General features: G+C 51.0%; 1 protein-coding gene across 7 annotated transcripts in view; it reads right to left on the bottom strand.

Moving 5' to 3' along the window:
* Positions 1-21,979, bottom strand: part of Pde9a (phosphodiesterase 9A) — a 93,151-nt gene that overhangs the window by 10,935 nt on the left and 60,237 nt on the right. For 6 of the 7 annotated variants that reach the window (XM_008772793.4, XM_008772794.4, XM_008772795.4 and 3 more), the window contains 7 exon segments: positions 17,569-17,653; positions 12,491-12,569; positions 10,738-10,812; positions 6,120-6,206; positions 5,190-5,294; positions 4,934-5,016; positions 3,519-3,675 (listed from right to left, as the gene is read on the bottom strand). In XM_008772793.4, the coding sequence (XP_008771015.1) occupies positions 3,519-3,675; positions 4,934-5,016; positions 5,190-5,294; positions 6,120-6,206; positions 10,738-10,812; positions 12,491-12,569; positions 17,569-17,653 (671 nt within the window). 7 annotated transcript variants of the gene reach the window in all.

Below are 21,979 nucleotides of genomic sequence, written 5' to 3'. Positions count from 1 at the left end.
TGTCTATATGTCCACCTATCCTTCCTTCCATCCATCATCCATCCGCTGTCTACCCATCTGCCAACCACCCGCCCACCCACCCATCCATCAGCCAACCATCTGCCACCCCATCATCCACGCATCCTTCCTTCCATCATCCAAGCATCTGCTACTCGTTCCTCCACTCATCCATCTGCGTTCAACTCCTCCATCCATCTGTTCATCCACCCACCCTTCTACCATCAACCCAGTCATCCACCCATTTATCATCCATTGCCACCACCCATCCATCATCTGTCTGTAGATCCATTCTCCATCTATCTATCCATCAGTCATCCATCCTTTATCCCTTCATCCAGCATCCATCTATTCATCTGTCCGTCCATCCATCATCTATCCATCCATCCATCACATCTATCCATCCAGCATCCATATATCCATCTGTTATCCATCCAACCTCTAACCATCCATCTATCCATCCATTGGTCCATCCCTCATCCATCATCCATCCATCCATCATCCATCCATCCATCATCCATCCATCCATCCATCATCCATCCATCCATCCATCATCCATCCATCCATCCATCATCCATCCATCCATCCATCATCCATCCATCACCATCCATCCATCATCCATCCATCCATCATCCATCCATCATCCATCCATCCATCATCATCCATCCATCCATCATCCATCCATCCATCACCATCCATCCATCCATTGGTCCATCCCTCATCCATCATCCATCCATCATCCATCCAACTATCATCTATCCATCATCCATCCATCCATTTATCATCCATCCACCCATCCATCCATTCACCCATCCATCCATCCATCCATCCATCCATCCATCCATCCATCCATCCATCCATCTTCCATCCATCCTCTATCTATCCATCACCCATCGATCCACCCATCCATCCATCACACAAACATTTACACAGCATCTCCATGCCAGGTGTAGAGCTTCAGTCTTCCAAGAAAATAAAGCCACCAGCCTCAAATGCTAATGCCGGACAGCCACTATGAAGAATCTCAAAGGTATATTCCTTGTGTGTGACATCACTTTGCACTTTGAATTACGAACTTTTATTTCTCTGTAAAGCTTAGTCGAATGTTAATAGAGCATTCGGTTGCCCCTCCAGCTCTTCAATGACAAAAGTATTTTGTATGTGCGAGTGTGGGGGCACACGTATCATAATTAGTACCTGTGGAGATCAGGGGACAACGGTGGCTGCTGGCTCTTGCCTACCATGTACATCAGACTAGCTGGTCTGTGGGCATCAGGTGATTCTCCTGTCTCTGCCTCTCGTCTCCCTGTAGCTGTACATTTAAAGATGCTGATACTCCACGTAGCTGTGTGATTGTAGCTGCTGGCACCACTGTATCTAGCTTTAAAGTGGATTCTGGGGGTTCAGCTCTGTGACAAGTGCTTTACCTATTGAACCATCTCCCTTTTCTGTGATGAAATATTTTTAAAAATGTGGATGATTTTTTTTTAAGAAAAAAGTCTTATTTTAAAACTCATAAACTTCTGGAGTAGGCCAAGCCTTGCTATCCCCACGGTGGCCAGTACAAAGAAGAGCCTGTTGATAGGAATGTATTGTCTCCTCAGCCAATCAGATGACTCTCTTTCTCTTCTGAGAGGCTGCTGTCTGAAGAACCCTGCTGAGAAAAGCTCCATACTAAAGAATGACCCCATCAAGCCCTCTGGGCAGTCACTGGGTGGCCCTGGTACGTGTCTCCCTTCCTAGCATTGTCCTTTAGTCACTTCAGAGAAGGCTAGCTATGGTCGTCATAAAAACTTATGGCGTACTCCGCAAAGGGTGGAGTCACAAACATGAAAGGGAGGGCAGAAGCCTACAGAGAGAGAAGGGCTGTACTGGGAATCCGTTGTTCAATATTGACCTCCTTAAGCGAGACGGTTGGTTTTGAACCTCTCGGGGAACGGACAAATAAGGAAGTAACTAACGGTTTACGAGGCGGCTGCTCTTTGACAGAGCCAAGCACGTAGGTTCCGCAGGAGGCAGATGAACCTTTCCCCCTGCATCAGTTCAGCTGTGTTGGGGAGGAAGCCAGCCAGCCGAGACTCAGGGATGGCAACAGATGAGTCTCTGAGGGCCTGGAGATGCTCCTTAGGGGCACAGCATGGTGGCCTTACGGAGTGCTGCCAGGTAGGAGATATAGTCCCTTATAGTTCTGGGGTCTGGAAGGCCAAGACGAAGGTGCCTTTGCATTCCTCCCAGGGTTGGAGAAAAGGCTCCTTCCTGCCCATTATAACTTCTGGCAACCTGTGACCTGGCTTTGTCCGGCTTTGCCTATATCAGTATCTGCCTCTATTGTCCCCTGGCCTTTTTACCATGTCCGTGTCTCTTTCTACTCTGTCCTTCATAAGGACATTTGTCATAGGTTTAGAGCTCAATCCACAGTGGCACCAGGAGATCCCACTAAGTAGGTATGTGTGATGGTTTGCATATGCTTAGCCCAGGGAGTGGCACTATTAGGAGGCATGGCCTTGCTAGAGTAGGTGAGACCTTGTTTGAGTGGGCGTGGTCCTGTTGGTGTGGGCGTGGTCTTGTTGGAGTGGGTGTGTGACTACGGATATGGGCTTTAAGAACCTCATCCTAGTGGTTGGGGATTTAGCTCAGTGGTAGAGCGCTTGCCTAGGAAGCGCAAGGCCCTGGGTTCGGTCCCCAGCTCAGGAAAAAAAAGAAAAGAAAAAAAGTAAGAGTTGCATTGGCCACAGTGTCTGTTCACAGCAGTAAAACCCTAACTAAGGGGCTGGGGATTTAGCTCAGTGGTAGAGCGCTTACCTAGGAAGCGCAAGGCCCTGGGTTCGGTCCCCAGCTCCGAAAAAAAAAGAACAAAAAAAAAAAAAAAAAAAAAAAAAACCCTAACTAAGACACTATGCCAAGACCTCCCCCTTCCCCCAGATAAAGACTCATTCATAGGTTCTGAGGGTCCACTACCTCTGAGCTGCTTCCTTTTGGACAGGAATCACTCTGGGCCCCTATAAATAGCACTAGTTATGATTTCGATGGGACTTTTGCATGGGGAGGGCGATGTTTTAAGTGATTAGAAGTGTTTGTCTCAGGGCAGGGGTGACTAGGCAGTGTAATTTGCTAGTAGAGGTTGTGGGGCAGATGAATGACCAGGTCTAGGGGTAACAGTAGTGGAAGCTACCTGGCAGATACCAGCTCTACCAGGCTGTACGTAACATAGGTGCCCGTCCAGAGCACATACTGCAGCCTTGGGCCAGGTATTTCTCTCTCTCTCCTCAGCTTCTTCCCTGACTGCAGGGACCTTGGAGTCACCTTAAAGGGAGTTCATTAGTGTTGTATTAATGGCTGTGACACGCAAGTGACATCAGGAGTATATGGCAAAGGCCCACCTTCTCGGGGACCACTCTGGGCCCTGGGGAAGAGGGGACGGAGGGCTGGTTTCAGCATCCCTAATGGGCACCGCTGTAACCAAGAGCCTCTGTAGAGTGGAGCTCTCACTGATGACCCCACCAACCTCTGGCCCCACATACCTGCCTGATCTGCCTGAAGCCCTCAGGCGGCACGCTGGCGAAGATGTTGCACTCGGGTCTCGCCAGGATCTGGAAGGCGATGGCGCAATGGTGGTTCTCCAGCGGCGAGATGTCGTTGTAGCGCACCGCTAGTTCCGTGCGGGCGTTGATCTGGTATCTAGGGTATGTGGAGAGAGCAGGAGGCTCAGGCACCCCGCCGCTGGCCTTTGTATGCCATGGTGTGCGTGGTGGTGCCCGCAGAGGCTGGAGGGAAATGCTCAAGGGCCAGTGACCAGGTACTATCCAAGGACCCCAGAAACCTGCTTCAGCCGAACCTCTGACTCTCATGCTTCTGTAACTGGATATCCTGTGCCTTTAGGTCTAACCTGTGTCCTTAGCGCTCTCCCTGGGTGATGCCCTGAAGGGATCAGGGTTCTAAAAACTGCCAGGTTTTCAGTGTAAGCAAAGACAGGATTTTGGAAAGAGGAAACGGGTTTATTCCCTCATTCTCTGTCTGTCTGTCTGTCTGTCTGTCTGTCTAAATATACATCTAAAACAGGATCTCGTTCTGTAGTTCGGGCTGGCCTGGCATCTTCCCGCCTCTCTCCAAGAGCTGAGGTTGCAAGAGAGCACCACTGTGCCATTCGAAGGGCTGGGTTTTGTAGGGGTTACTGCTAAAATGAAGAACCCTTTGCCAGCTTCTTGTTGGCAGCTGTGCTGACCACTAAATAAGCAGAATGGTAATAGCAGATACACCCTTGGGACAGCTCCCGAGGAGTACTCACGGCCACTAGTGGCATCTATTCTGTCCCAACCAGCCTCTGAGGAACACACATGTCTAGACCTGGGACCCACACTGTCCTGCCAAATGGTGGCCGTAGCCCCAGGTGCATCTGATGTTGATGCACAGCCACACAGGTGCATTAGGAAAAAACCCAGGTATCACTGAACACAAGCCTATACAATGAGAGTGGCCTGTTGGTCTCATGGTGTAGCATTCTACCCAATGCAGACAGGAAGGGCTTAGTGTCCCAGATCTGGGCACATTCACATACATTCCTTCTGCCCTGCCCTTACTCACCCTCCCCCAAACCTACCCTCCTCTGCCCATGCCTTTGGAAGCAGCCTGAGGAAGAAGCTTCCTGGCAAAAAATAGTGTGAGGACCTGAGTCTCTACCTCCCAAGCCTGGGCTGACACAGAGAGACTGTAGCTGCCCTTAGTGCCTTTGGTGGTTTTGGAGGTTCCATCCCGACAGGGGAGGCCTAGGGCCCTGGACAAAGCCCAAAAGTTGGGAACTGCATCTGGCAGGGTTGGGTGTGTGTGTGTGGGACTAGGTTGGCAGCTCCTTCTGACAGTTGCTGAAGGGTGAGCTGAGTTTCCCCTGAGGGAAGGGACACTTCACAAAGGAGAACGGAGAAAGAAATCCCAAACGTACGTGTTGTTGTACCCTGGGTGGTCCAGGTCATGGCAGATGGCTGCGGTCATCAGGACCAAGATGTCCATCTGGGAAAACTTCTCCTGGATCAGGTGAGAGTCAGGCGGTCTGTCCTCCTCATGGGAGGGCAGGAGGGGTGGGGACAGACCAGGCTGCAGTGACAGGGGAGGACACAGTGCCCCTGGGCTGGGGGGGAGAGGAGGGTCCGGCCACTCAGCAGGGTTAGGGGCAGAGGGCAGGGGCTGTCAGGACCCACCTGGAGGCCACAGAGCCAGACCATGCTGTACATCATCTGTGTCACACAGAAGCAGTGCCGGAAGTTGTGGAAGGGGTTGCTCCTGTAGTTGTCATGCACACAGAGCTGTGGGGGAAGGAAAGGGTGAACTCCCTGAGCTCGGTGCTCCTGCTCCTAGAAGGCTCCCAGGGTTTTGCATGATCAAGCCCAAGGCCTTAGGAGCTCCCAAGTTCACCAACATGGGACAACGTGGCCCAGGAGCCCTGCGATGGACTCTACCATCTGGGGCAGGGACTAAGGTATCCCCCAGGTGTCTGCTGAGCCACAATGGGATAGGACATTGAGAGTGGGCCAGGGAGCACTTCATCAGGAGCTCTTAGGTTCCCAAGCCTATTAATTAATTAATTAAGACAATTAACAGGACTACAGATCTTGGTTAGCAGTAACATTCTACCCCTTAGAGAAAGACCTGTTACTAAGTCCTCCATACACCTATCTATGTATAGCCACCCGCACTATGCACAACCCCAGGCAAATACACTCTTGCAGACTCCCAGAGACACACTCTCTCATACCCACACCGCCACAGAGACATACACCCTCACAGTCACACACATCCTTCCATGTACACTCCCAGACACACATGCACACGTAAACATTTACATACCCACACACTCATGTAATCTCATCATCCGCACACACCCAGAGACACATGACACCCCCAACTCCGCACACCCCTGCTTTTGGAATGTGCTGGGGTGGTTGTACCCCTGGTGGTTGTACTATTTCCTCGGGCCTCTGAGGGGCATGGGAGGACAAATGACCTCCATAGGACTTCCTTGATTCCAACACCCACTCTACAGTAGCCCACTGCCACCAGGGCGCATAGAGCAGTCCACTTGAGGGTGATAGGGAGGAGGTGAGAGGTCCGAGTGTGAGTTCCCCACTTACCAGCCACCTGCGGAGTGTGATTGGGTTGATGCTGAAGTCCCTGACCAGACCAAGGTCATGGTACATATGCTCTAAACAGCTCAGCATCTGTGGGAACAGGGCCAGGGGTCAGGGGTCAGGGGTCAGAGGGAGCAGGTCTACCAGCTGCCCCTCCTTCCCATGTACTGTCCTGGACAGTGCCACTAGGGTGACCTGGGGAGGTGAGTTTCACTTGTGGGTGGGAGAGGCCAATTGTAGGATCACTCAGATGGGCTGTGGGTCTGTGACAGCCTATAGGTCTCCTGGGAGTGAAGTGACGAGTTCAGAAGCCCATGAGTATTCCAGGCGAGATAGCAACTCTGTGCATGGTGACACAACTTCAGAGGATGATACCAAGATGACCATAATCCAAGCAGATTATGGTTAAGGGTTGGGAGGAGGTCATCCACCATCCGCCATCCACCATCCATCTTGCTTGCCCAAGGCTAGAGATGGGAAGGACTTTGATGAGCTGAAGTTCACTCCTCTTATTGGGACTTGAGATGCTTTTTGATGTCTTAATCTCGAACCTCTTGTTTGAGATAATCTTATTTCCAGGAATTCTGTCATCTATGGACACTTGGTCGGGGGTGAAACAGACATGGTATTTAATCCCACTGTCATTTTCTGGGTCTTTGCAGGCATCTCCCAGAGTTTTGACATTAATTAGGCCAGCAAGGGATTTGTGACTGAGCCTGGCTAGGGCCCCTTTGCTTCTGGGAGAAGAAAGGTCTCAAGGATTCAGATCTAAAATACAGAGCTGAGTGAGCCAGCCCTGTGGGCACATGGCATGACCCTAGGAGACCATTTCCCTAGAGGTCACATATCAGTGCCTGCATGGTCCTGGGCATCAGTGTCCCAATACTTGCATAGGGCAGCAGTTGTCAGTGTTCTAGTCTGGCATATTTCCCCTGAATCTGGGCACTGAATTGTGTCCTGTGGACATAGTATATTGAGACCCCACTGTGACCCTCCGATGAGACCATATTAGGCATGGGTTTTTACAGAGGCAGCTAAGATAAATGTGGCCATCAGGAGGGGCCCAATGTGATCTGACTCTGACTCTGTAGGGACAGATCAGAATACAGACACATGGAGGTGACTTTAGAGATGCTAAGGGGAGAGAGAATTCAGGAAGGACCAGCCCAAGACACCTTGACCTTGGACTTCCGGCTCCAGGGCAGTGAGACAATTACACACTGGAGTTGTTGAAGCCGCCCAGTCTCTGGTGGTTTGACGTGGCTGAAGCTAAAGGGAGTGCCTCTGAGCAAGGGCTATCCTTTTTTTGTTACATAATATGTATGGGCTGGGGAATGTGGTAGTTAAGGCGAAACTTTGTGACTACAATGTTTCAATTCTGTCCTGAGCGGAGAATCCGCTACAGTGTATCTCAGAGAGTTCATTTGGAAAACAAAGAACAACCTCTTATTTCTACCTAGTGGGGCGAGCAGGGAGACTAAGCAGGGAGAATTCAGACTGCTGCAGAGCATCGGGGAGCATGCTGGCTCCGGCATTCATCTCCCTTGAGGAATCAATGGCTTCGAAGCTGAAGGTCCCAGAAGGGGTCCCTTGCAGAGTGACAGATGTTCTGATCGTGACTTGAGAATGGCTGGCTTCCAGGCTTCAGGCGGCTGCTGTCCAGAGCTTGCAGCCACTACACCATCCTGGATGCCAACCGTCAGGACTCTTGGGCTACATCCCGAAACCATTGTTTTTTTCTCCTCAGAGGCCCAGACAGTGTTCTGAGCCACCCTGGAGAGATGAAATATCTGCTGTGAAATCAGAGTTGAGAGATGTAGAGAGTTGCCAGACTAAACCATCTGCTGCCCCTTCTGTGACGGACGTGGTGGCTTCGGAGCAGTAGTGACGGTCTGTTTCCCTGACAGTCCTCAACCCCAGCTGAGTGAGTGAGCCAGGTGGCTCCCGGATGTGATGACTGCTGAGTAAGATGGGGAGGACTTGTGAGATGGCAGTGGGTGGCATCTCAGTGTGACAGAGCAGCCGTCTTACTATGGGCAGCCTTGGGATGGAGCCAATAGATCAGACACATCAGAATAACATGAGATCATCGAGGTTGAGAAGGGCTGGACACTGGGTAGAGATGCGGATGGATGTGGCATGACCCCCTGGGAAAGAGAGGTGAGCCCCAACAGGCTCACCTCTGATGCTCCTTGACATCTCAGAGTTGGGTGGCTGCCTAGGTCCTCAGCGAATCTTCAGATATACATCATGGCAGCCCACACTTGGCTCTGCCGGAGTCATTTCTGGCTTGCCACCTGATGGTAGTGAGAAACCTCCAGAAGAATCTTGCTAGCCTCCGTGGCCAAAGCTATGGGTTGTGGAAGATGTCACATGGCTGGGTCAAGCTGTGAGAGCCACTCACCATGCCCACTTGCCAGTCAGAGAGCGGCTATGAGTACGGTCTCCAGAGCGAGGGCAGAGAGGTCACGCTTTTGTTATCGACGGATGAGTTCTCCAGACTCGGGGACGACATTCACCTCCCACCTCAGGTGGCACAGTTCTTGGAGATCCCACAGAGTGTGGTGGTGGCAGAAGAAAGCTTAAGTATTGATTTCTAATGCAGTCATTCTCATGGGTGACATTGGTTGTTGGTTAAAGTCAATGACTGGCTATTGGGGATCTTTCTCGAGGATGCACCTGCTGATGGGAGGAGCCACTTGACCTCTTGCTGTACCTTTATCTGTCATGGTCTTGCTCTCTTCAGGTCCAGGAGCAATGACGCTGACATGTTTCCTCTAAGCTCTATCTTTGTTTCTGGTGTCTGTGCACAGGGGCATGTGACCCCTACACTGACCTAGGAGGGCTGCATATCTAAGATGCTGCTGGAACTATTTTTAAAAAGATTTATTGGGGCTGGGGATTTAGCTCAGTGGTAGAGCGCTTACCTAGGAAGCGCAAGGCCCTGGGTTCGATCCCCAGCTCCGAAAAAAAGAACCAAAAAAAAAAAAAAAAGATTTATTTATTTATTATATGTAAGTACACTGTCGCTGTCTTCAGACACACCAGAAGAGGGCATCAGATCCCATTACAGATGGTTGTGAGCCACCATGTGGCGGCTGGGATTTGAACTCAGGACCTCTGGAAGAGCAGTCCGTGCTCTTCACCGCTGAGCCATCTCTCCAGCCCTCTACGTGAATTTTCCATTTCTGCATTCCGGCCCCACACCTCAGAGCTAGAGTGCAGCTCTGAGTGGGCTTGTCCCTCTGGTGGCTTGCCCCCCCCCCAGCTGGGGACCGACCCCAGGGCCTTGCGCTTCCTAGGTAAGCGCTCTACCACTGAGCTAAATCCCCAACCCCCTCTGGTGGCTTATTAATGGCTGTGCTTCCAAGTGAGCTGGGCTGGGTTCTGCTTTTCTGTCTTATTGTTCAGTGTGTACTTGTAGGGAGTTCGTGTGTGTGTGTGTGTGTGTGTGTGTGTGTGTGTGTGTGTGTGTTTGCGCATGCACATGTGTGTGTGCACTTGTGTGCTCCGGTATGAGAGGTTGATACAGTATCTTCCTTTATTGCTCTCTATCTCACACACTGAAGCAGGATGTAACACTTGAAACCAGAGCTCACTGACAAGACTAAGCTAACCAGCCTGCTCGGCCCATCTCAGCCTCCCTTGTACTGAGATTACCGGCCATTCCCACCTGATGTTTACATGGGAGCAGCAGATTCAAACCCCAGTCCTCACCGTGTACAGTAAGTTCTTTTAGCCATGGAGCATCTCCCCACCCTGTTCTCTGCTTTTCTGGCCACCATTCCCCAGCCAAAGGCTTTCCTACACTGGGCAAGCACAGGCTGGAAGAAGTTTATTTAGGAAACTTGGGGATCCTCTTGTCTAGAGGCACCAAATCCCATCTGCTGTGACTGATCTTGTCAAAGGTAGCAGGGAACAGTTTTTGCCTACTTCTATAGAAAAGCTGGGAAGAGTCCTTAGCTTTTGGTGAGCTGTCCATGAAGAACAACTTGCTTGTCCAGTCTCCATATTGGTATTTCTTAGTGAATGAGAAATGCTGAAGGAACATTTTCCTGTCGGAAGTCACTCCTTTCTCTGAAAACCTCATCTATCCACTATCTCGTTGTCTAGTTCCCCAGGGGCCTTGGCTGGCGACTCTTCCCACGTCTCCTTGGGAGGCCCCTTTCTACAGGAAATAGCTGTTCTAAGCAGCTTCTTTGCCTCTGCCTGGCTTCATCTTCCCACGACACCTACAGATGTGGATGTACCCAGCCTGTGGCCTGGGGTCAGCTGGGCATTCTTCATCAGCAGCCCAGGAGATGATGTTTGTTTTCCTGTATCCCCCTGAGCCCATCAGATGTCCATTAATTCTATAGATTTTAATTCAGGCAGTTTTAACTTAAAAAACAAAACAAAATAAGGAAAACCAGGAGGTATACACAGGAGGGATAGCCTGGGCTCAGCCCTCATTCGTGATTGATAATCCTGAGCACAGGAGGAATGGCCTGGGCTCAGCCCCCATTCATGATTGGCAATCCTGAGCACAGGAGGGATAGCCTGGGCTCAGCCCCCATTCATGATTTGCAATCCTGAGCAGCTATTCCCAGTGACCGGGGAACTTGGAACATCCCTCACCTACCTCATTGGGTTCCCAAAGCCAGACATCAAAGGTGGGCTTCCGTAGGGCTTCAATGGTTTCTGGGGAGAGCAGGTACTAGGAAGGATGGGAGTGGTATGTTAGTCAGACGGGGGGGGGGGCTGGGGGTTGGGGACGGGGTGGGGGGGCTTCTGTGAGTGACAAAGGCCGTGGCCTCAGAGGTCTGGGTGAGCATTTCCTAGCACCTCTCATAGACACTGTGTACAGACTCAAGCCTGCCTTTCTCTGGAAACTGTCAATGGACTCCCATCTGTAGTGGCCTAGGTCCCCGCAGGGCTTCTTAGGGATGTTTGAGTGATAGAAATATTCCCTTTAAACCCCTCCAGAAGATCAACGGAGTTAATTAACCTGGACCCCTGGGAGCTCTCAGAGACTGAGCCATCAACCAAAGAGCATACATGGATTGGAACAAGGCCCCCGGCACACATGCAACCAACGTGCAGCTTAATCTCCATGTGGGTCACCCAACAATTGGGTGGGGTGCGCTGTCATTAAAACTGTAGCCTGACTGTGGTACCCACTCCCCAGTAGGGCTGCTTTGTCCGGTCTCAGTGGGATGGGAGGTAGCTAATCTGGCAGACACCTGATGTGCCAGTGTTGGGGGGGGCGTTGGGGGGGTACCCTCTCCGAGGAGAAGGGAGGGGAGGATGGGGGGAGGGAACTCTCTGATGGGGGAGGTCAGGAGGAGGAGCAATGTTTCAGATGTAAATAAATAAATGAAATATTTCCTATACAGGATAGTAATTTCATGACCACATTAATCAAAATTCAAATTCCAAGATGAGCTCTGCAGATGTCAAACATTACATCACGCGAAGGGAAGAGACAATAAGCCACTGGGTGTTCAAATCCCTACTGAGAAAGTCTGCTAGGTCTGTCTTGCCCAGAACCACCCCAGGAATCAGCCATGAGCTAAGTCACACACTGGCCGATGAAGGCTTTGGCCCGAGGTCATCTACACTGGGCACTATGGTTTTGGGTGAACTGTCCGAACCAAGGTTGATATTCTAGACATGAGGCAGCGGCAGGAAGCCATTCGGGTTAGCTTTCTCTGTTTTCTTAAGAGGGGACTGGTGTGGAGACCATCTTGAGCTGTGTAATTTCCGGAAAGATGGGGGCCACATTTTCCCTTGTGGGAAGGTATTGATCTCCGGGATGATAACTCAGGGTATGGCTCGGACCCATGTGGAGCGAATCACTGACCACTGGGCACCGGGGACCTATGGGGGCTTCCAGGAGGACTTGTGGGTGGCCATTCTAACCACAGAGTAACTGTGAGTCAGGGTTTAAGCTAAAACAACTTAACTCAAGGTCGCAGCTACTTGGCTAAAGGCTGGGCTTCTTTCAAAACGCACAAAAGCTTTTGTGCAAAGCTTTTCATAAAACCTCTGTTCCAGGAGAGGGGCGCCAGCGATGCAGATTTTTAAGAACCTTGTTAAAGTTCCTCGGAGGGATGTTTATATGCAGATGTCTTTTACTGTCAGCGGCAGGTCGGGGAGGGAGCCTGAAGGGCCATTACCTCCCCGCTCTGGAATCACTTCTCTAAACAAATGTCCAAGAGAAAAATATCCTGCCTGAGAACCTCCCATCCTTCCTCAGCCAGAGACAGGGATAGAGGAGCATGGGGGTGGGGGATGCTATCCCTGTGCAGGGTGAGGGGCCAGACCTGGGTTCCCGTGCCCTGGTGCTGGGGGGGGGGGCAGAACTAGATTTGTCCCTGGGCCAGAAATCTCACCTTGGGGTAAGTGGGGACATCACGTCGAGGTGTCAACTTCTTGTTATCCAAAAAACTGTATTTACAGGGACAGTTGGTCCTGGAGGGCAGAGGGAGGACTTAGTTACAGCCGTGTGCTCTGACTCGAAGGCACCGTGTGTGCTGCTCAGGACGTCAGAGCAAATGAAGCACCCGGCCATCAGCCCCAGGACCCATAGCCCTAGCCTCTAGCCTGTAGCCCCAGCCCTGGAACCCACAGACCCTCCCCACTGGACTTGTCCTGAGAGTATCAACCACGGAGGCTGTGAGATGTTTGTCTCCCAGTCTGTAAATAGGAAACACCCATAAAGCCAGAGGCTAATGTAGCCAGAGTTCACGTTAGTTTAGTTTCTACGAAGTCTTTTTAAATGCCACAAATGAAAAAAGAAATTCTCCTTTTCCTTTTCCTTTATATCTGAGATGGGATCTCATGTAACCCAGGCTGGCCTCGGACTTGCTATGTAACCAAGGATGACCTTGAATTTATGATCCTCCTGCACGGTAGGATTATAGAGGTGCCTTACCACCCCTAGTTTAGGTGGTACTGGAGACAGAAGCCAGGGCTTCATGCATAGCAGGCAAGCACTCTAACCACTGAACCACATCCCCCCCTTTTTTTGGACACAGGGTTTCTTTGAACTCAGAGTGGGTAGCCTTGGCTGTCCTAGAACTCACACTATAGACCAAGCTGGCCTCGAACTCTCAGAGATCTGCTTGCCTCTGCCTCCTGAGTGCTGGGTCTAAATGTATGTGTCACAGCTGTCTTGCACGCAGTCAAACGGTTTGATTCTCAAAGGTTCAGCTGGATGTGACGGCACACACGTGTGATGTCAGCACTCAGCCGATGAGGCTGAAGAATCAAGAGTCCGCAGCCAGCCAGGGATATAGTTGGAGATCCTGACTCAAAAAACAACAAACTCGGGCTGGAGAGGTGGCTCAGCGGTTAAGAGCACTGATTGCTCTTCCGGAGGTCCTGAGTTCAATTCCCAGCAACCACATGGTGGCTCACAACCATCTGTCATGGGATCTGGTGCCCTCTTCTGGTGTGTCTGAAGATAGCGACAATGTACTTATATAGAACGAATAAGTCTTTAAAAACAAAAAACAAACAAACAAACAAACAAACAAAAAACAGAAACGCAGGAGAAAACCAAAGAGAAACCCTGAAGTCCTCAGTCATCCATTGTCTTCCTAAGCCCCACATCCTGCAGGTCACTCTGAGAACGGCTTGGAGCGTCCTTTCAGAAGGTTCTGAGGCATGGGTGACACACCGGGTGACACCCGTGGCTGGACATCTGAATCTCCCAACTACATTTGATGTTGGGTTAAGAAAAAACAGAAAAATCTATGACCTGGAGGATTAACATTGAATCTACCTATTCTTCACAATGTTACAAGTGGAAAAAGATCACAAAACAGTATATTTAAGGTTTCTTTTTTTTTTTTTTTTTTGGTTCTTTTTTTCGGAGCTGGGGACCGAACCCAGGGCCTTGCGCTTACCTAGGTAAGCGCTCTACCACTGAGCTAAATCCCCAGCCCATATTTAAGGTTTCTTTTTCCCCCTTCAAAACTAGACGAACATACCTGGGGCGTGGGTGGGGGGGTGGGGTGGATGGAGGGGGGGGGACAAACCCAAAAGCGGGGCTTTGCAATGAATTTCAACTGAACCAGTGACCTTCCCCCCCCCCCCCCCCCAGCCTCCAGCTAGGTTGTCTGAAGTCTCCTTTGAGCCTGTGGTATTTCCTAGCCTAAAGTCATAAATCCTTTTGAAATACAGCCTTCGGTTGCCTCTCTCCCAACTAACTGTACCAGTTAGTTTGCAAAAACTACCAGGTTCTTGTGACAGTCCCTGTACCAAGGGGATTCTAACAGATTTAGCAAATTTATAGGATTTGCTATAGAAACCAACAGAAGGAGCCAATCGAATGTCCCAGCGAAGCCATTTCCACCTTCACCCTGACCATAAGCCCCTCCCCTTTGAGGTCGGCTATGCTTTTGGCTATGTAGGGTACCATGGTTTCTCCTTCAGCCTCGCTTAGACCCACATCCGCAGCCGGGTTCTGTTCCACAGTCTGTCTTCTGCATTCCCTGGGAGCATATGGAAGCCCTCCCCAGGCACACTGCTGACTGCTGGAATCCAGCTCCTTCCTAGCAACTGAGACCTGGGGCCAAATTGGGCTGCTGGGTGCCTGCTGACCCTGCCTTGGCCAGCCACTTCCCGCTCTGAGCCCCCGTTGCCACAGGAACCAGCATCCTACAGCGGGCAGAGCGGCTGGCACAGTGCCTCTTCCTTTTGTTCTGTCTGCAGCTCATTTTGCCTCATTTCCTGGGCTTCCCGTTCTCCCGTCCCCTGGGGATCCAGTTCCTGGCCAAGGCCATTTGTCTGAGACAAAAGCAGAGATCGCAGACCTCAGGCCTCAGTCAACCCTCTGATGGTGCTGGGAACCACAGCAGCCATAGTCTCTCTGGAGGATGCGCTTCTGCCCTGAACGTGAGTTGGCCATTGGAATTTGTTCCTCTCAGGGAAACAGAGGAACCTCAGTGAGTCTAAGGAGAATACAGCCCGCCTAAGGCTCTGGCAGGCTGTGCACCCCCCCTCTTGTCTCCAGGTGGGTTCTGGTGGATCCAGCCCCCTGTCAGGGTGTGTTCAAATGTCAGTCTGTCCTCCAGGGTAACTGTGAGTGTAGAGCTAGGCTCCACCTCACCTGGTCTCCTGTCCCTTCGGCTCCTCGAGGAAGGTAAGAACGTCGTACCTGCACCCTTCAAGGGTATAACCTTTCTCCACAGTCTAGTGAGTCTACACAGCCTCATCCTGGGTGGGAGGCTTGATTGCTGAGTGTGCTTCCGTACTTAAAATGGACTCCTTCCATTAAAGCACTGGGTCGGATAGAAAAGTAGCTACGGACTAGGCACGGACTAGAACACGGGTCGGAGCTTCACACATGTTTGTTCATTTGGAGGCAAAGCCTGAGTATCTCACCCTCTTGTGGAGATGATCGACATCCCCCTGGCCTGTCTCTTCCTTACAAGGGACACCTCCAGTGCTGTCTGCAGAGAATGCTGTCTCTGTGAGCCTGCCCAGGCACTAGAGGGCTCTGCTTTATGTCTCTGTGAGCTCTAAACTGTACTTGTGGGCTACAGAGGCATGCTCAGTCACTAAGACAAGCCAAAGCCCCACTACAGGCAGTCTGCCAGCCCTGCTGACGGGAGGAGCTGGCCCAGAAGACACTTGCCCCTACCTGGTCCTGGGAACCAGGCCTCCTGGGGTGATGACAGGCTGTGTGAGGTCTTGGGTCAGAGGCTGTTGTGCAGGTTCCCAAGCCTCAGCTGAGTGTCTGTCCCCTACGTGACTCTGGTTCTTCTTAGAGGTCACACAGAAGGGACTCTCCTGGCCCCTGAAGAGCCGACTTCACAGGGACAGTGGAAGTGAGCTGATCACTCAGTGTCCTACGGTTGTAAGATTCTTGCCCTGCCTTCACACAAATCTAACGGAACAAGAGCTCCTTAACCACACCAGCTAGCCACTCCACATGATCTTGAATGGGACACAGTCCCTCTAGGACTCCATGATTCACCTCTCTTCCCTATACTGTGCCCTCTCTGCGACAACCAGGCTGGCCATCATGGTGGGACTCCATGGGGACCACTAGATTTCCCACTACTCCCTACCTGCAGGCCAGAGGCAAGCCCTACCTTCAGCGGGCAGCCTGGCTTTGGTGTACTTGGGGTGTCGTCTCCAGAATGCTTGAGGTTGGGGTCCTAAGACAGCTGAGGTCATTTGTTCAGGACTGGTCCTTACTCAGGATGCTGCCCTATAGCTGTGGACCCTGGCTATTCCCACCGACAAGACATGCAGGAGGCATGTTTTGTTTGGATTATTGGTCACGGGTTTCTGAGGATATCATCACCCTTAAAGGGCCATGTGATCCAGTCCACAGAAACAAGAGTACCCACTGTGCTCTTCTGACAGAGGGGGCTATCCTTGGGAACTAGGAGACCTGGGGATAAAAACTGGGCGCTTGTTCACTATAAACCAAACACCTTTGTCTTTTTACCATTATCTTTAAAGACAAGTATCAGGTGGGTGTGGTGGCATAAGCCCTTAATCCCTGACAGAGGCAGGTGGATCTCCGTTAGTTTGAGGCCAGCCTGGTCTACGTACATGGTAGGCTCCAGGATAGCCAGAACTAAACAAACAAACAAACAAACAAACAAAAACAAACAACCCCCATCCAATCCAAATAACAAAAAAATGGACGTCAAATTCTTTCAAGTGTGGAATTTACTGTTACACGGGCTCTGGAGAAGTTATTTACCTTGTATGTATGGACATTTTCCTCCAGCTACCAAAACCCTTTATAAGAAAATGTAGGGGGGTTGGGGATTTAGCTCAGTGGTAGAGCACTTGCCTAGCAAGCGCAAGGCCCTGGGTTCGGTCCCCAGCTCCGAAAAAAAAAAAAAAAAAGAAAATGTAGGGGTCTGGAAAGACGGCTCAGCAGTTATGAGCACTTAACTGTTCTTGCAAAGGAAACTGCGGTTCCATTCCCAGCACCCACATGGCGGCTCCCAACTGCCTGAAACTCTAGATCCAGAAGACCTGATGCCCTTCTTTTGGCCACCACGGGTACTAGACATGCAAGTGGGACACAGACATGCTACAGGCAAACACTCAGAGGCATAGAAATAAAAATATCTTTAAGAAAATGGAATCGCGGGAGGGGCGGAGGGCTGGAGAGGTGGCTCAGTGGTTAGAGCACCAACTGCTCTTCCAGAGGTCCTGAGTTCAAATCCCAGCAACCACATGGTGGCTCACAACCATCTGTAATGGATTTGATGCCCTCTTCCAGTGTGTCTGAGGACAGAGCATTTAGACATATTAAATAAATAAATAAGTCTTAAAAATAAAAGGAAAAATAATCGTATAGAGTAATTGATCTCTGACACAACAGGCTTGTGTCATCCATGTTGGCGCCAAATCAAGGCACATTAGCTATAGCCCATCCCATGGTCTCCAGGGCCCTCTCCAGGACCAGCTGTCGTAGGCCTGGACACAGACTTACCTGTTGTTTCTAGCTGCCAGCTCCTCCCGCATCTTTTTAATATCACTCTTGCATTTTTCGATCTCCACCACTTTGAGTCCTTCCACTGGTGACAAAGAGACACAGAGAAGGAGGGTCACCAGAAGTAATCCCAGGGCTCTAGCCAGACTGGTAGCTGAGGGTCTCAGAAGGAGGCTGGCTTGTGGCAAAGGCTTCTCTACCTTCCCACGCTACTGATATCTGGGGATCCCCCACTTCCCCGCCAGCCAAGAAATAAACAGGCAGAGTCAAGGAGGAACAGGGCTGGACTCAGTCATATCCCCAGGGTCCCAGCTAACTGATGAGTGTTAACAAGCCAATAGCCTGCCAACAAGCCAGCATCCAGTGTGCTCCCTCAGAAATGCTGGGAGTGACTGGAAATGCTACCGGAAGCTGGGTTCTTGAGGAAGGAAAAAAAACTTATATGTGACTTTATGACTGCACCTCAGTTCCCTGCCAAAGGACACTACCCCAGGCACGAGTTATTCCCTTTCTCGCTGAGCTGGGCTCCAAATAATTGCTAAAAACACACCGTGGCCCTTTCTAGTGGAAAACAGCCATCTGGGGACCTGCTGGGTTCCTGACAATGCCTCTAACCCAAGAAACAGAGCCGCAGCTTGGGTGCATGTGCAAAGGTGACCTGGCGGGGCTCAGCCTCCTTCTGGGCTTTCCAGAAATTTCCAAGGTAGAGGCCAGGTGGATAGGGTTTAGTAGGGACACCGCCTCTTCTGCACAAAGGGATGTGGTCAGCTCTGGTCTGGGTGACTTGATTTTGGGCCAGAGAAACCTCTATCCCTCCCACACAAGGCTGTTATGTGTAGACCAAAATGAAGGTCTTAGGGGACAGTGTCTGGGGACAGGGTAGTGGCAGCCTGGGGATAAATCTAGGTAGCAGCTGTGGGGAACACAGAGGCTAGACATGTTTGGTCACCCACTTGGTCACCCTTTCTTTAGAGTGAGGTTCTTCATGCCTTCTCGTATCACTGGCACTTAAAGAAGTTGTCGAAGGCCAGTGGACGTTCTTCTGAGGACCACCCTTGGGGGTTCCCCAGCCATGAGTTTAATATGGCCGCTGCAGTCTTGTTTAAACCTGGTTGCATTTTGCAGACTGAAGGAACACACAGCAGATAAGCAAGCCGAGGAAGCTGCAGCTCAATCAATGGGTGAGTCAAAGGCAGAACATGGAAGAAAGCCAGCAGATCCAAGGAGACATGTGGCAGATCCCACTTGCTAGTGGGTGAGAGACAAAGCTGTCCTGTGTGGCACCACCTGGCTCTAACGCATGATCTTCCTGTCTTGGTTTGTAAGTGGCTGGGGGTTTTAGGCGTGACCTATGACTACACCGGGTGTTCAGTGGTTCATCGAAGGGCCCCTTCAGTCTTCCTACCCTCAGATCCAAGGGGTGGGTGCTCCATTCTGTGAGGCCTTCACAGACAATGGTGGAAGGCCAGTGGACTCATGGCCTGACCCAAGTTTCATCCGTAAGGGTCCCATGGTGGTTTGAACATTCTTAACCCGGGGAATGGCACGATTTAGAGGTGTGGCCTTGTTGGAGGAAGGATGTCATTATGGGCTTTAAAACCCTCCTCCTAACCATAGAGGTGGGGTGGGGTGGGGTGGGGTGGGGAGGGGTGGGGTGGGGTGGGTGGGGGAGCCAGTCTTCTAGCAACCTTCAGATGAAGATGTAGAACCCTCAGCTCCTCCTGCACCATGCCTGCCTGGGTGCCGCCATGCTCCCGCCTTGATGATAATGGACTGAACCTCTGAACCAGTAAGCCAGCCCCAATTAACTGTTGTCATTATAAGAGTTGCCTTGGTCATGGTGTCTGTTCCTTAGGAGTAAAACCCTAACTAAGACAGGTCCCCTTATTCCTCTCAAGTCTGACCTATGGGTAGGCACAGATACTCTAAGCTAAAGAAGAGGTTGCCCTGAACAATTTACCATTGCCAGCGCCCCAGTGACACGGCCAACATAGGCCATCTGACATGCTGGCCTGCTTGGGAACCCAGGAAGTGCATGTGGACTTCAGAAGGGTTGAAGTGCCCGCAGAGGACAGAGAGGGCGATGGACACACACACACACACACACACACACACACACACACACACACACACACGGGAACTGAAGTTACAGAGATAGTTGTGAGCTGCCACGTGGATGGGTGGCTGGAAATCAAACCCAGGTCCTCTGGGACTCTCAGCCAGTGTTCTTAGTCTCTGAGCCACCTCTCCAGCTCCGACTTCAGAAGGGGTTCCTGTGGGCTTCTCTACCTTGTCACCTCCCGATAAAAGAGATTTAGGAGTGAATTCCTAAGGGAGATGCTGGCTCTGTGGAAAGTGGCCTTAGCAGTAGCTAAAGGCAATTTTACCTTCCTCCACTCTAAGAACTCACCGGAACTGTGGGCGCGCTCTCTCTCCTATCTGCAAAGCTAAGAGGCACCACTTTAAGAGGGAACAGAGAGGGCTGGAGAGATGGCTCAGTGGTTAGAGCACTGACTGTTCTTCCCGAGGTCCTGAGTTCAAATCCCAGCAACCACATGGTGGCTCACAACCATCTGTAATGAGATCTGATGCCCTCTTCTGGTGTGTCTGAAGACAGCGACAGTGTACTCATATATAATAAATAAATAAAATATTTAAAAAAAAAAAAAAGAGGGAACAGAGAGTTGCTTTACAATGCCTTCTCCTGGGACTGCTCTGACAGTCTGCCTTAGGCACACTTCCTGAACGACACCGAAAGACTGGTACAGTTCAGTTCAGTATGGAAATTCTGGATTGTTTGCATACCCCGTATCTACCTCTGTCTTCAGGTGTCAACTCTGGCTGTGGCCCACACTGGTGTTCAGGTCTTGGTTTAGGTCCAGGGCATGGGTACAAAGAGTAGATGGGGCAGGGATGCCCTGTGTCCCCACCACAACACACCAGGAAGGAAGTGAACAGCTCCCGGCAGGACAGGAGCCAAGGGCCAGGCTGTTCCACGGTTATGAAATCACCTTTGACTCTCCAGTAATCCCAGACTCCTTAAAAGCTAAACATTTACACAGAAAGGGGGAAAAGCGCTGACAGTCACAGAGGAGAAACTCGTATTTGGTTTAAAGGTCAAAGAGCAAGAAGGAAATTCCGTTCGCTACGAGGTCAGCAAAGTGTGGGGGTTTACAGCTGTATGTCCCTTCCCCTGAGACGCAGGGTACAGTTAACGACACCCAGATGGGCACATGCCTTCCGGTGTGTCAGTCCACGTCTTCGTGTACGTGTTTGTGCATGGTTGTGTGTCTGCATGGAGAATCGGCTCAAGTTGTCTTCCTGGCAGCCTGCCCAGCCACTCGGGGATAGGATCCTGTGAATAGCACTTTTGATTTCAGCAAAAGATCCTTGGCAGATTTTAGGCAGAGGACTTGAAATGGGAGCGTCCTTGACTCGAACGGCAGCGTCTTTACAAGAAACAGACAGGGCGTATTGAGAAATGGCAGTCGTAAGGAGGGAACTACAGGAAGACAGGGGCAAGCTGTAGTCGTGGAGTGATCCCAGCCAGGAGGAGAGGGAAGGACGACTGAGAAGCACCAATGATCAGAGTTAGGCAAGAGCTCACTTTCCCTCCGATCCCAGAGGAGACAGCCACACTGACACTTCCCAAGCCAGACCCTCCAGCTTCTGGCACCTTGGAGTGGGCACTGCTGTGACTTACGCAGGCCTCTTGGGTGCTGCCCTTGGCTGGAGTGGTCACTAACTTTTCTGTGGCTCCTCACCATCTCCAGTTAAAACAAGATAGCCTTGAGGACGCAAAGACCACCTGACTCGGGGAAAGCCAACACACTCTGAGAGGTATCTGCAGGACAGTGGGGAACATGGGTGAGCCAAGTCTTGCATGATAGAAACTTTTTTCTTGAGGAGAGAGAGAGAGAGAGAGAGAGAGAGAGAGAGAGAGAGAGAGAGAGAGGAGAGGATTAAAAAGCAAAAAAAAAAAAAAGGCATCCATTTTTGTCTTACGAAGAGAGTCAGTCACGGTGCTTGTCTCCTAATGGCTCCCTGTTTGAATTTTGTTTACTCAGCCCAAGTTAATAAATTAGGTGCCTGGATATCTCCAGGCTGAGCCTGACAGTGACAGAATGCCTAGCGGTGGAGCCGAGGGTGGAATTCGGGCTCCCCGGACCTGTGGAACGGAAGCATCAATCCTTCATTGATCCTGTCACTACGGGTGAGGTGACTTGAAGCTATTTCCCTCCCCGAATCTGTCTCTTTGGAAACAGAATGGAACCTGGACTTGTCTCTCTCTCTCTCTCTCTCTCTCTCTCTCTCTCTCTCTCTCTCTCTTGCGGTGGCCAGAGACTGAGACTAAAACGTCACATCTTCCAAACTCTGCAGAAGCAATGTGAAGAGAAGACCTCCTGCCCCA

The sequence above is a fragment of the Rattus norvegicus genome, chromosome 20 (assembly GCF_036323735.1).
Source record: "Rattus norvegicus strain BN/NHsdMcwi chromosome 20, GRCr8, whole genome shotgun sequence".
Lineage (NCBI taxonomy): Eukaryota > Metazoa > Chordata > Mammalia > Rodentia > Muridae > Rattus > Rattus norvegicus.
The sequence above is the reverse complement of the archived record's forward strand: the minus strand, read 5'-3'. Positions and strand labels throughout refer to the sequence as shown.